Source organism: Pan paniscus, chromosome 10 (genome assembly GCF_029289425.2).
Source record: "Pan paniscus chromosome 10, NHGRI_mPanPan1-v2.0_pri, whole genome shotgun sequence".
In the NCBI taxonomy this organism is placed as follows: Eukaryota; Metazoa; Chordata; class Mammalia; order Primates; family Hominidae; genus Pan; species Pan paniscus.
The window spans coordinates 103,599,908-103,614,812 of NC_073259.2; the positions used below are offsets into that span (position 1 = coordinate 103,599,908).

Genomic DNA, 14,905 nt, shown 5'->3' on the forward strand with positions numbered 1-14,905 from the left:
TGTATGTATGTACGTACATATGTATGTTTGAGATGGAGTCTCACTCTGTCGCCCAGGCTGGAGTGCAACAGTGCGATATCGGCTCACTGCAACCTCTACTTCCCAGGTTCAAGCAATTCTCCTGACTCAGCCTCCCGAGCAGCTAGGATTACAGGCATGCGCCACCATGCCCGGCTACAGTTTTGTATTTTTAGTAGAGATGGGGTTTCACCATGTTGGCCAGGCTAGTCTCGAACTCCTAACCTCAGGTGATCCACCTGCCTCGGCCTCCCAAAGTGCTGGGATTACAGGCGTGAGCCACCTTGCCCGGCCAGCACTTTGGGAGGCCCACGTGGGTGGATCGCTTGAGCCCAGGAGTTTGAGACCAGCCTGGGCAACATGGTAAAACCCTATCGCCAGCCTAGGTGACAGAGTGAGACTCGATCTCTAAATAATAAACAAATAAGCAAATGTAAGTCATTTACTAGCCAAGTATATGGCATTAAAAGTTAATTCATTTGTCAGAAAGGTGATTAAAGTAAGGGGAAAAAATTATAACATGCATTCTTTAAGTTTTGAAGCATTATAAGCACAAGGAATGATAACTTTGCAACTGGTCCTACTACAGACCTGAATCGTTTGAGGTGCAGTCTGAGAACCTGAGGTAGGTGGCATATCATAAGTTGTTTCTGGGCTTCTGTGAGTACAACTGGTTTGGAGGAAAACCTTCTACGCTTTGCTGTAACATCAAAGAAAGAATAAAAATCAAATTTAATTTAAAGATGCAGGGAAAAGCTGAGTGAACCTTCTTTTTAATTAAGTCAGAAATGAAAAGTATGTACTGTGTTCCAGGCATTGTACTGTGCTAGAGATAGACATGGGCTTTGCCCTCAAGAAACTCATGATCCACAATTAACCAAACATCTTAGGAGCTAGTCAAGTTAGACAGATCTGTAATCAAGTACATGATTTAATAATAATCTTGCATATAATGTAATAGAACAAAGTATACTGCTATAATATTTTTATTTATTTATTTAGAGACAGAATCTCACTCTGTTGCCCAGGCTGGAGTGCAGTGGCACGATCTCGGCTCACCACAACCTCCCAAGTAACTGGGACTATAGGTGCGTGCCACCATGCCCGGCTAATTTTTGTATTTTTAGTAGAGACGGGGTTTCACTATGTTGGCCAGGCTGGTCTCGAACTCCTGACATTGTGATCCACCTGCCTCGTCCTCCTAAAGTGCTGGGATTACAGGCATGAGCCACTGCACCCAGCCATAATAATATTTTTAAATGGAACTGGCTATACCAATTAATAGGAAAAGTTACAACATTCCCTAAACATTTTAATATACATTTCCCAAACTCTTAATTTAAAAGTTTGTGGTCAAAAGATTTAAAAAAGAAAAAAGAAAAAAAAAGTGTATGGTCAGTTCATTTACCAAGGCTAGTCAAAAACCCAGAGGAAGGTCCTGATTGCCCAGAACATCCCTCCACTTTTCCTGGGGACCACCTCAGCCCTGGCCAACGGCCTAGGAAAGCAGGACTTTACCAGCTCTGAGGCCTCCCTCACTCAAGCGTTTTGCTTTTGCTCTTTTAGCACTAGATCTTAGACAGCTGGAACTCAGGATTCTTCTTGTTGTCCCTTCTGCTTCCCTAGAGGTCCACCTATGGACTGTCCTGGAGCTGGGCCATCAGCTACAGTTTGCTCCTGATGTCCAGGAGCTATCCTTCAACTTGTACACCAGCTCCGACTCCAGCCATGGCAGCAGCTGCTTCTCATGTGGGAAGCAGGCTCAGTCCACCATGAAGCTGAGCTCTAAGCCACCTTCGCTGGCCTTTCTTCCAGGTGTCTAACCCTGCGATCCAGGTATCTGGCTGCTGCTGAATGTCCTGGACCTACCTCTGGATTGTCTCCTAGCACATCCGGTCCAAGGGTAGCCAGATAGGGGATATCAACTCCTCGGCATATAATTGTAAACATTTGCACTGCTGTGTTAAAGCAGCTCTTTTAGGCCTGTATTTGGTAGCTTTAGTAAACACATAGAAATTTGCTATAAAACCATATTCTGCATTCATAACATCACCCCCAAATTTGGTGATGAAAGCATTTGGCACTCACCACATTTATGTCCAAGAAAAAATAATACTTCATCATAACAACTTTGACAAAGATTTATTTTTAAAAAAAAACCTTATAGGCCGGGCGCGGTGGCTCGCGCCTGTAATCCCAGCACTCTGGAAGGCAGAGGCGGGTGGATCACGAGGTCAGGAGATCGAGACCATCCTGGCTAACACGGTGAAACCCCGTCTCTACTAAAAATACAAAACATTAGCCAGGCGTGGTGGCGGGCGCCTGTAGTCCCAGCTACTCGGGAGGCTGAGGCAGGAGAATGGCCTGAACCCAGGAGGCGGAGCTTGCAGTGAGCCGAGATTGTGCCACTGCACTCCAGCCTGGGTGACAGAGCGAGATTCTGTCTCAAAAAAACAACAAAAAAAACCTTATAAATTTAAGGCTACTTTATGCGTTCACATTAGACAGCAGTCATACAAAAGTGTTAAAGTCATTCCAGGAAACCATCAATTGATATAATATTTCTTCAATGTGGGAATATCCTATTTTTTGTTTACCTTAAAAGTTTAGTTATCTAAAGCCTTAGAATCGATTTGCGAGATAGGGAAATTAGGGAGAATACCTGAGAAAATATATATAGTATAGTATAAACTATAGCATAGTTTACTATATACTACACTATACTACACTATATGTTTATATAGTATAAATACTAAGATGCTATGTAAGTATATCTTATTCTTTTTTTTAATTTCAATAGGTTTTTGGGGAACAGGTGGTGTTTGGTTACATAAATAAGTTCTGTAGTGGTGATTTCTGAGATTTTGGTGCACCCAACACCTGAGCAGGGTACACTGTACCCAATGTGTAGTGTTTTATCCCTCACCCCTCCCACCCTCTCCCCTGAATCTGTAAAGTCCACTGGATCATTCTTTTTTTTTTGAGACAGAGTCTCGCACTGTTGCCTAGGCTGAAGTGGAATGGCGCGATCTCGGCTCACTGCAACCTCCCCCTCCCAGGTTCAGGTGATTCTCCTGCCTCGGCCTCTTGAGTAGCTGGGATTACAGGCGCACGCCACCACGCCTGGCTAATTTTTGTATTTTTAGTAGAGATGGGGTTTCACCATGTTGGCCAGGCTGGTCTCGAACTCCTGACCTCAGGTGATCTGCCCACCTCAGCCTCCCAAAGTGCTGGGATTACAGGTGTGAGCCACTGTGCCCAGCCCACATTCGATCATTATTATGCCTTTGCATCCTCATAGCTTAACTCCCACTACATATACACATCAACAGAGGAAATAAAGACACAGTAGATCTTTTTGTGTTTTTTTTGAGACAGAGGCTTGTTCTGTCATCCAGGCTGGAGTGCAGTGGCACGATCTTGGCTCACTGCAACCTCCGCCTCCTGGGTTCAAGAGATTCTCCTGCCTCAGCCTCCCAAGTAGCTGGGATTATGGATGCACTCCACCACACCCGGCTAATTTCTATATTTTTAGTAGAGATGGGGTTTCGCCATGTTGGCCAGGCTGGTCTTGAACTCCTGACCTCAAGCGATCCACCTGCCTCGGCCTCCCAAAGTGTTAGGATTACAGGCGTAAGCCACCGCACCTGGCCAACACAGCAGATCTGATGTGGTTTTATACACTGTTTCCTTGGAGGAAGATGCTTCTTTTTTTTTTTTTTTTTTTTTTTTTTTGAGACAGAGTTTCACTCTTGCTCAGGCTGGAGTGCAGTGGCACAATCGCAGCTCACTGCAACCTGTGCCTCCTGGGTTCAAGCAATTCTCCTGCCTCAGCCTCCCGAGTAGCTGGGATTACAAGTGTGTGCCACCATGCCCAGCTAATTTTTGTATTTTTAGGAGAGACGAGGTTTCACCACATTGGCCAGGCTGGTCTTGAACTCCTGACCTCAGGTGATCTGCCCACCTCGGCCTCCCAACGTGGTAGGATTACAGGCGTGAGCCACTGCGCCTGGCCAAAGACGCTTCTCTTTTAACTGAAGTGGCTGTTTCACCCCCAGTGTCAGGTTCCTGTGCTCTCCTCTATTAGAGCACTTATCATAGTGGATCCTGTCTATCTGCTTCCTCCATTAGGAATGTAAGCACCTTGACAGTATCTCACCTCTATCTATAGACACTGGGAATAACTAACACAGAAGAGACAGTGCATGGTTTTGAATAAATCTTTGTTTTGATGAAGCCAATCTCCACAGCAGCAGTCCTGCATATATTATTTCCTATTTTATGTATATAGACATACACACACGCATTTATCTACATATCACTTTGATATGTAGCCAAAAAAAGCTCATAAAGCAAGTGTTTCATTCACGCTACATGACATGCTTTCCTTTCATTATTCCTCTTTGCTACTTTATTTTGCTCCACATATCATATTTAAACTTGTTATGAATCTTCTCTCTCCAAAATTGTCTACAAGATCAGAAACAATTTAAATTCCATCAATATGGCCAAACAAATGCATAGTTCATAAATGCCAATTATAAAGTGAAAATGTCTGTTTCTTTTGACGAACTGAAAAAAAGTTCATTCTCATAACTGTTAAAGATTTCTTTCAGTTTCCTCTCGTCTGCGTTTCTCTTTATCATTCCTAGGAAAGCACCAAGAACACAACGTCTTTACTCACAGTTACACTGGTCACATACGTAGATTTTTCCTTCTAAAGCTTCAGTTTCTGTAAATTTGGCCAACATTTCAGTAACCAGACATGGCTGGGAAGCAATATCTTTTCCACTGCATTGATACCTTTCTGGAAACTCCAATGACAAGTCCCAGAAAGGTTCTATGGTATTTGATTTGTTGTCACATGCAAGACATGTAACCTGCAAATGAGAATATGAGTTCCTAAGATTATAATCTTTCCATCAAAACATTAACTCTTTTCACTAGAGGTCACTGCCACTAAATAAACTTTTCTCATGAAAATGCACCATTAGGATTCTGAATAATCTGCTTTATATTCTTGTCAGGAAATCTTTCATTATGATTTTTCCTTCCAAAAGATTGTTATCAGAGCCATCATGAATTGGTTGCTTTAACTACTGGGCATTCAAAAAGCTCTAAGGGCATTAAATTTAGGTAAAAATCCAAACTGTGGACACACTGAATAGAAACACACTATGTATATGTATACATAGATATATACATATGATGTATTAAGTTTAATGTATTTATGTCATTAGGCTTGAGGTTCCTCACTGTTTCTTTCATCTTTTTTTTTTGAGATGGAGTCTCGCTCTGTCCCCAGTGCTAGGGTGCAATGGCGCAATCTCGGCTCACTGCAACCTCTGGCTCTTAGGTTCGAGCAATTCTCCTGCCTCAGCCTCCTGAGTAGCTGGACTACAGGTGCCAGCTACCACGCCTAGCTAATTTTTCTATTTTTAGTAAACGGGCTTTCGCCATGTTGGCCAGGATGGTCTTGAACTCCTGACTTTAGCTGATCCGCCCACCTCGGCCTGCCAAAGTGCTGGGATTACAGGCGTGAGCCACCATGCCCGGCCTCTTCTTCATCTTTTGCTGATTTTTCTTCCTAACCCCAAATCCTATAACCTCTTAACCCAATCCAATCTTAACCATATTACAAGTAAAATACTATCTTTTCATTATGCAGATTTTGAGGCCCTGACAACTGATAATTTCAAAAGACAAGATATATGACATAAATAATGATGTCATACTCCTACTTAAAGCAAACATAACATTAAAATCCCCATCCAAACACAGAAAACACGAAAAACATGGAGCTGTTTTAACAACTTACATAGGCAATGTAGCAACCGGAAAGGAAATGAATAGTAACTTCAGTGAAACATTCAGCAGGATTTAATGCCAACAAACACTGCACATAATTGAAGACAGACTCCATGAACTAACAATTCACATATGATATGAAATATTATAAAGAACCTCTTTCATACAAGCTATAGTCCTGGCACAGGCAACAAAATAAAGAAGCCAGTTCTAATACAGATTTTAGATTTCACAAATTGACAGAAAGAACTCTCCTGGCGTTTATAGTCTAAGGACTCAGTAGTGCCAGGGCCAGACATTTTGAGAATTTTCTTGAATTAAACAAAAAAAACCAAAAACAAAAGCAAAAACACACAAAAAGCCATCCCAGTCTGGGTGTAGTGGCTCATGCCTGTAATCCCAGCACTTTGAGAGGCCAAAGCAGGAGGGCTGCTTGAGCCCAGGAGTTTGAGACCAGCCTGGGCAACACAGTGAGACCTTATCTCTATAAAAAAAAATAAAAAATAGAAAGGAAAAGCCATTACAGCAACCAACTGTCTTAAATCTCCTGAGAACCAGTTCCCTAAGAGTGTATTAAAGAAAGAGAAGCAAAAAACTGGTACAATAATTTTTATTAATTTCAAAATACATTTATAAAGGAAAAAATAAGCATATAGCCACTTTCATACTACTGGAAATATAGATAGATGATAGATAGATAGATAGATAGATAGATAGATAGATAGATAGATAGATAGATATAAAAGAAAAACACTTTCTGGAAAGAACTTTGTCACCAAGTATCAGAAGTCTTACTCTGACAAAGTCAACTTCTAGGACTCTGTCATAAGGAAGTCAGAAAAATTAATTGATGACATTATAATAATGAAAAAAATTAAAAACAGTCAACAATAGGGGAATGGTTAAGTTACGGTATAAACATATGATGTGGCCAGGAGCAGTGGCTCATGCCTGTAATCTCAGCACTTTGGGAGGCCAAGGCACGTGGATCACAAGGTCAGAAGATCGAGACCATCCTGGCTAACATGGTGAAACCCCGTCTCTACTAAAAACACAAAAAATTAGCCGGGTGAGTACCAGCTACTTGGGAGGCTGAGGCAGGAGAATGGCGTGAACCCAGGAGGCAGAGCTTGCAGTGAGCCGAGATCGCGCCACTGCACTCCAGCCTGGGCAACAGAGCGAGACTCCGTCTCAAAAAAACAAAAACAAAAACAAAAACAAAAACAAAATATGATGTTAAATAGCAGAAATATACCAAAAAAACACAAAAAAATTATGAACATTGAAATGTTTTGAAAAGAATGATGAAATATTTTTAATTATTGGAAAATAATTACAATATTAAATGGGAAAAGCAGATAAATGCAAAATGACCAATTATGGGAAAAAATATTTATACATGTGCAAGAGAAAAAAAGACTAGAAAATATACCAAAATATAAATAGTTTTACCTATGGATTGTGGGGTTATAGGATTAGAGAATGATTTTTCTTTCCTTCTATATAGATTTCCTATATTATATAGGTTTCCTGCAACTATATGTTGCACTCTGTAACAGTGTATTTTAAAACTTTTGCATAAAAAGGAAATGACAGAGAAAGATGGAGAAGTAAAATTGCCATACAATTCTTATTTGCTAATTGACACAAAGTCTTTGCATTTCTGAAACACTGAAAAATAAACTTCATAGATATTCCTTAAGAAGAATTACATCTGAAATACTTAAACAACATTCTAGGAAAGTACACTATAAAAACAAAAGATGGCCTTATTACAATGAAAGTTGAACTGAAGAACAGAGGCAGGTGTGCAGGGGGAAGGAAATGACCTAAAAGCCTAATAGCCTCAGTTATAAAAAAAATTTTGTTTAAATTAGTGTGTTATGGGAAAGTAGAGAACCTTATGTCTATTAACAGTTCACCAATAAGTCCACTCAGTATAGAGAACCTTTACTTCGAAGATTCTGGTTTTATAGTCCACCTTATCATGACAAAGGAAACTTTCGAGTAGTAATTAAAATAAAGGAAAATCATATAAGATTATTCTAGATGAAATCACATTTGTTTACCTTAAAATTTCCCTACCTACTTGTTAAAGCTCTCAGACCATGACCCTTTGATTTTATAGGAAGTCCTCCAGGGCTACTCCTTGGTCCCTGAAATTGCTCAAGTGTGCACCATTTTCTTTCTTTCTTTGGTTTTTTTTTTTTTTGAGACGGAGTTTCACTCTGTCACCCAGGCTGGAGTGCAATCGTGTGATTTCAGCTCATTGCAACCTCCACCTCCTGGGTTCAAGCGATTCTCCTGACTCAGCCTCCCAAGTAGCTGAGATTACAGGCGTCTGCCACCACACTCAGCTAGCTTTTGTATTTTTAGTAGAGATGGGGTTACACCATGTTGGTCAGGCTGGTCTTGAACTCCTGACTTCAGGTGATCTACCCGCCTTGGCTTCCCAAAGTGCTGGGATTATAGGCGTGAGCCCCCACACCCGGCCATGTGCACCATTTTCATCCCGAGAATAGCAGCATCTTTAAATCCATTCCCTTTGGGATTAAACCCTCCTCTTCTCAATCCCTCAGATAATGAATGTAATATTGGTAACCTAGAGAGCTCCGTCTCCTGATTTCTCCCTCCCTCCAAAAGCTTTTGCTACCATGGATGTAAAACTACTTCCAATGATTCATGAAAGAAGGAATTGAGTGAGCTGATTTCTCTATACATATTTATAAAAGCAATCTATTTTGACCTGAAAATGGTACTAGCTCAACACACTAGATGTACATAGAATATGCCTTTTTATAGGCTACACTTTATGAACTCCCAATGATGAAAATAAGATTCTTAAAAATCCATACCTGACTAAGAAGTTGTCCATGAAAAATGTTATTTACAACATTCAGAACTTGTTTGATGAGTTTCCTTTGAGAAGTGGGGATAAGAGCTGGTAAACTGGTACCAGTTGTCTCTAATTCACGTTGTATTTTATCTAAAAGTTCACAAAGAAATTCCTGAGCGTCTTGTTGGGCGTAACCACGAAAGGCAGGAATGAGTCTCCACACTGAGTGTAGCATAGCAAATGGTGAGACCAACGCCCACTTTCCAGACCACATGACTTGGAACAAAGTATGCAATTCATGACAAAGAGAAATGTACTGTGAAGTTGGCTCCTTTGGCTGAATAAGTTCCATCTTTCTACCTTTTGATGCTCCACCACTTAGTCCTGATGACAGACTTGATTGTCTGGAGCGAACAAAACCTGTATCTTTTTCCTGACATTCATTCATTTGATATACTACTGTATCTGTGACTGGTGGATGCTTACAAGATCTTGTCTTCTCACTAGCAGTCATAGCCAGCCATTGGTTCAGATCAAGCTTTAAAAAACATTGTCGAAAAATAAGTAAATGACTCAACACCTGAAGAACAGAATTCATATAGCAAGTATTTCCCAAATTTCTCAATCCTGTTACACCAGGAGTTACTATTGGCCTTCGTTTAACTGAGGAGTCACTGACTTTTTGAGATATTTCATTTTCTGAGGTAGAGAGTACTTTATCTTTTGCTGGTGATGCTGGCGTTTGTGCTGGCACCTGAACAGAAACTATTTCTATTATGGTCGACTGAGCGAGCCCTTGTAAACGTAAACTCTTTCTTGGAGGCATACTTTCCAATTCTGCTTTAACTTGATACTCCAATTCCTGCCGTCTTTTCTTTACTTCTCTTTTTACTACTATTTTTTCCTGAAATGGTTCTTCTTGCTTTTTTCTTCCAATGGGTGATTGTTCAAACCATGTTCGAAAGATTTTACCCATTAGTATCCTTCTCCTGTGCCAAAGAGCAGTATACAGTTGATCTTCACTTTGAAGCAGAGATTGGGCACCGTCATGTAAGAAATAAGAATCATCACCTGTACCTGCGGACCGTAAAAACCTCCCACTACGAGTTGTGCAGTGATAATTTTGACTTTTGATGGCACTTAATGTACTTCGTAGTAACTTCAGGTCTCCAGTTGCATTATCATTCAGAACATAATCATCACAAAGGTAACAAAAAACGTACATCTCATTCACCTCCAATGCAACAGGATGACTGCTTTCTTGAAAGTGCTTGAGTGCATGCTCTTCAATATATCTTCCACAGGCAACATGGGAGCAGCTAAGGCAAGCCCAAATGGACTCGGTCGTGTTGCAGTCCACACAGTGCCATTTCTGAGGGTTGAGGCTGGAATGGTCTTGAGCAAGCTGCAGCTGCCCAACATGTTTGCACTTATCCATTGCTAGCATTTATTTAGTCTAGCTGAGAAATGCATAATCCAAACAAGTCTCTGTTCACAACACTTGAAGCATCTGAAAACTAAACAGAACAACGTCAAGTGTTAATAACAAGACGCTAATATTTTTCATATTTTTTCCCAAGAATAATAAAGATTTGTGTCCTCTGCTCCCAATTTCTAGGCTGCTTATCATAATACCATTGGCAGTTCTCCCATTTGCCTTTCTCTAAACTTCCCTAACCTCACATCCACCTTGCTCTGAAAGCAGACACTTCACTTTCTCTAATGAGTCGCCTTTAGCTTGTTTTTAACTTTCTGCCACCATCTAGTGGTGAAAAATGGGTAGTAATCACTTTCCACTGAAATAGCTTAAGATCTATCCTTTTTTACCCAGTAGTCTGAGGGCAGTTTCCAAAACTGCATTCCCTTTTTTTTTGTTTTCGTTTTTGTTTTTTTTTTTTGAGACAGAGTCTTGCTCTGTGGCCCAGGCTGGAGTGCAGTGGTGTGATCTCAGCTCACTGCAACCTCTGCCTCCTGGGCTCACGTGATTGTTGTGCCTCAGCCTCCCGGGTAGCTGGGATTATAGGAGTGCACCACCACATTCAGCTAATCTGTTTTTCGTATTTTTACTAGAGACAGGGTTTCGTCATGTTGCCCAGGCTGGTCTTGAACTCCTGAGCTCGGGTCATCTACCCGCCTTGGCCTCCCAAAGTGCTGGGATTACAGGCGTGAACCACTGTGCCTGGCCCCTTTTCTTAAAGACAGGGGTTGGCAAGACCCAAATATATCTCACTAATATTTATAAACATTCTGAGCCTTATGCGGAGTTAATAAAACATAATCAAAGATGAAAAGGTGAGTTTTAAGGCAGAAAAATGTAGGTTTGAATTGTACCTTTGCCACACACTGTTAAATGTATGATTTTGAGCAAATGTTTTAACTTCTCTAAACCATCTGTAAAAGAGGGAAAATCATACCAACTTCAATTGAGTTGTTGAAGAACTGAGAGATAATATTTATCTGACACATGGTAAATGGTAGTTTTAATTGTAGCTATAGTGAGCAAATCTTATTACCCTATTTAAATAAATCATATTACCATTAAACTTATTTTTTTCCATTTGGTAAATCAATAATTACCTTTAATTCATGGCTCTATAACATACTCTGAGGCCGAACAGACTTGACAGTTGGCTTTAGGGAAAGAGAAAGACAGAAGAGGAGAATGTGCTTTTGTATTTGAATATTCTCAGAAACATACAAGGAAATAAAGAGAAAAAAAAGGAAGAATATGAAGTGGGTGGCAATAAGCTTTTATTACATTCTAGCAGGCCTAAACCTATCTGAAATTATAAGCTTATTTTTTAAAAAAGCTTATGTGATTTTTGACACAGAACTTGTTCCTTTATCAGTTAAAGTCAGGAACACTTCTGCTGTAAGTTATTTACATGTAATGAACAGAAATCTTATTTAAAAAGCCGTGATCACAAACACTTTTTTCATTGATTTAATACAAATCAAAGACAAATTTCAGGGTTTGGGTGGAGACCTAGTTACGGAACACTAAAAACACCCTATGTATCATGACCAAGGCATTACATTTTTAGGGCAGTTGAAACTGTGAATTTCAATGGTACCTGCAAGTGCCACCTCCAGGCCTTAGGAAAACTGCAAAAGCAGTTGATTTTTGGTTCCTTCCCACCTCTTTTTGTAAAATCTCATATTCGTTCCTTAATTTTTAGGTATCAGGTACTGACCAGTCCCAAATCTCACATGTTCACATGTTTCTTTCTTTCTTTTCCTTTTTTTTTTTTTTTTTTTTTTGAGATAGGGTCTTGTTCTGTCACCTAAGCTGGACTGCAGCGGTGCAGTCTCAGCTCACTGCAACCTCCACCTCCCAGGTTCAAGTGATTCTCCCACCTCAGCATCCCCAGTAGCTGAGACCACAGGCATGTGCCATTATGCCTGGCTAATTTTTGTATTTTTGGTACAGACATAGTTTCACCATGTTGCCCAGGCTGGTCTTGAACTCCTGGCCTCAAGTGATCTACCCGCCTAACCCTCCCAAAGTGCTAGGATTACAGGCGTGAGCCACCGTGCCCGGCCCCCATTTCACACGTTTTAAGTGCACATTTTAAATTTACTCCTCTCTCTAAAAATTTCCAGAGGTTTAAAATCTGGTCAAATATGGTACTTTATTAGAACACCTAGGATTTGACAATAGTTGCTAATGGCAAAATTGAGACATCAGTGATTTATATATTCCACTACCCCATATCTTTCTGTACTGAGGCAAGAAACCTTAGAGTCATCCTTGACTCTCTCTCTCTAAATCAATCCTTCAGGAAAAATGATTGACTCTACCTTCAAAATATACTGAGAATCTGACTTACTTAGTGCCTCTACTGCCACCAGCCTGATCCAAGCTACAATCAAGTCTTACCTGGATTACTGCAGTAAGGCTCCCAGATGGTCTCTCCACTTCTGTCCTTACTGCCACCAACAGTCTACTCTCAACACACAGTAGCATGGTCTGCATCTAGACCTAAACAACCACTTTAGGGGATCCTTGCTGTGGCCCTCCTCTACTAATGTGTAGTCAGCAAGGCCAAGGGCATGTGGCCACCTGAAGTCTGCACACACCAGCAACTCCCCTTCTAAGGCCACTCGCTGGTACCTGGGACTCAGAGAATTACTTGCCCTAATCATCCCCAAGCTTGCTTCTAGGGCCTATGAGCAACATAGAGCCACTGAAGAAATCTGTAGAGGAGAATGATATGATCAGATCTGTGGGTTACAGAGGGATCTGAATTACAAAGAGCTCTGGAGAAGGGACGAGTGATTAAGAGAGACTAGCAGTCCAGAAATTATAAGGAAATTAAAGCTGCAGGAGAATAGCAGTTTTGAAAAGGGGGCAGAGGTAGAATTAGTGCTTAACAAACATTAGTTGAGAGAATTTACTCAATTTGGAGGTTAAGGGAAGGATCTAGGGCTCTGTATTACCTTTTATTCAAAATGATAAAATGAATACAGAGAAAATTTAGTTAAACATGTTTCTGGCAAACCATAGAAAATAATTTTTATATTATTTTATTTTTTGAGACAGAGTCTCACTCTGTCGCCCAGGCTGGAGTGCAGTGGTGCTATCTTAGCTCACTGCAACCTCCACCTCCTGGGTTCAAGCGATTCTCCTGCCTTAGCCTCCCGAGTAGCTGGGATTACAGGCACACGTCACCATGTCCAGCTAGTTTTTGTATTTTTAGTAGAGACGGGGTTTCACCATGTTGGCCAGGCTAGTCTTGAGCTCCCAACCTCGTGATCTGCCTGCCTTGGCCTCCCAAAGTGCTGGGATTACAGTCATGAGCCACCACGCCAGGCCGAAAATAATTATTAGTTCAACATCCTTGCAGAGATGAAGAAGGAAATGCCAGCAAAAAAGATCATTTCATTCCAAAATTTTAAAGACGTAGAATGAGTTAACACTTTCAGAAAAGGATCAGTAGGAAAAAGCTTGGTGAGAATACATTTATTCTGAGGTTACCTCTGGGTAATGGGACTGCAAATTACTGTACTTTCTTTATTAATCTATACTTTCAAAATTGTAAAAATAACATGTTTTAAATAAAAACAGCTCAGATAGTGTTAAGTATGTGCTAAATTGTACACTAGCCTCTTTACTCCTTTCTCTACTCTGCAAATAAATTCCCTTGAATACAAAAAAAGTACCTGTTTCATTGAAGCTATTGCTAAAAAATCTATTTAGATAATAACAAAGTACTTTACCTTCAAAGGGAAGTGGCATCTATAATTAAACACATCATTCTATTTGATACAAAATTGTGAAAAGGGTGAAATCTTGATTAGATGTCATCTATCTGAGACATCATGGTAGAAGAGAGGGATTACAGTAAAACGGTGAGCGAGCACACCCTGGAATCTAAATCCCCGAGTTTAACACTTGACAGGATTTACTATGTGACCATAAATTACGTGCTACATACCTCAGTTTTCTTATCTGTAAAGTAACAGTGGTAATAATACCAATAGGGTTGTTGAGGGAATTAACTTAGAACAACTCCTGGCACTTAATAATATGGCCCTGAGTACATCTTAGCTGCCAATAGTAATAAAATAATAATAAATTATTATTATAAATGCTAGTTTCCTTCTAGTTGATCACTTTTAGCCAGGGATTCCTTCTTCTCAGCCAAATGTGTACTAAGCCCAACTAAGGTGCGAACAGATAATCAAGATGTTAGCTAAGAACTAAGGTCTGACCTCTCCCAAGGGAATTTGCATTTTAAAAGCGGGGGGAATCTCTCAAAGATAAAATCTTTTTAAAAATAGACGTGAAACCAGAATAGTGGAATGACGGATCACGAGATTAATATTTTAGGGCAGGGGGCCCACTTACCCTGTCTACTTATGAAAGAAATCAGTAAGGGGTAGACGACAGAGGCAAGGGCACTGTGGAAAGCAGGAGCTGCAGAGCCAGGCTGCTGTCTTTAGAGATCTCCAGTAACTCAGACAGTAACTAGGGTATCCCCAAAGGGGCCTCATCACACAAAGATCTAAGAGCTTGGAGGAAAGAAAGGAGGATGGGAGTATTTTCTTGACACTTCCTATATTCCTCTACTGGGTTCAGAGCACCTCTTTTCATTTGCTAATCCACCGCTGTGAAGCTATGCATTAGCTCTGGCGTCAGCAGATTGGATGTATGATTTTTGGCAGTATATTCATTTTAAAGAGGTATTACCTGACAAAACATTTTTATATCCCTCATGCAGATTCTGACAAAATATTACC

The 14,905-nt window shown here is 40.5% G+C and overlaps 1 protein-coding gene across 10 annotated transcripts in view; it reads right to left on the reverse strand.

Moving 5' to 3' along the window:
• The window catches only part of USP44 (ubiquitin specific peptidase 44), a 35,610-nt gene that overhangs the window by 7,181 nt on the left and 13,524 nt on the right, over window positions 1-14,905 (reverse strand). For 5 of the 10 annotated variants that reach the window (XM_055096004.1, XM_003808251.5, XM_003808252.5 and 2 more), the window contains exons 2-4: window positions 8,682-10,179; window positions 4,703-4,898; window positions 610-718 (exon numbers count right to left, since the gene is read on the reverse strand). In XM_055096004.1, coding sequence (XP_054951979.1) covers window positions 610-718; window positions 4,703-4,898; window positions 8,682-10,109 — 1,733 coding nt within the window. In that variant the 5' untranslated portion in view covers window positions 10,110-10,179. Of the gene's footprint in view, window positions 1-609; window positions 719-4,702; window positions 4,899-8,681; window positions 10,180-10,993; window positions 11,054-11,239; window positions 11,395-12,542; window positions 12,860-14,905 lie in introns of those variants that run through there. The other 5 variants (XM_034934259.3, XM_055096006.1, XM_055096005.2 and 2 more) reach the window with 4 other exon arrangements.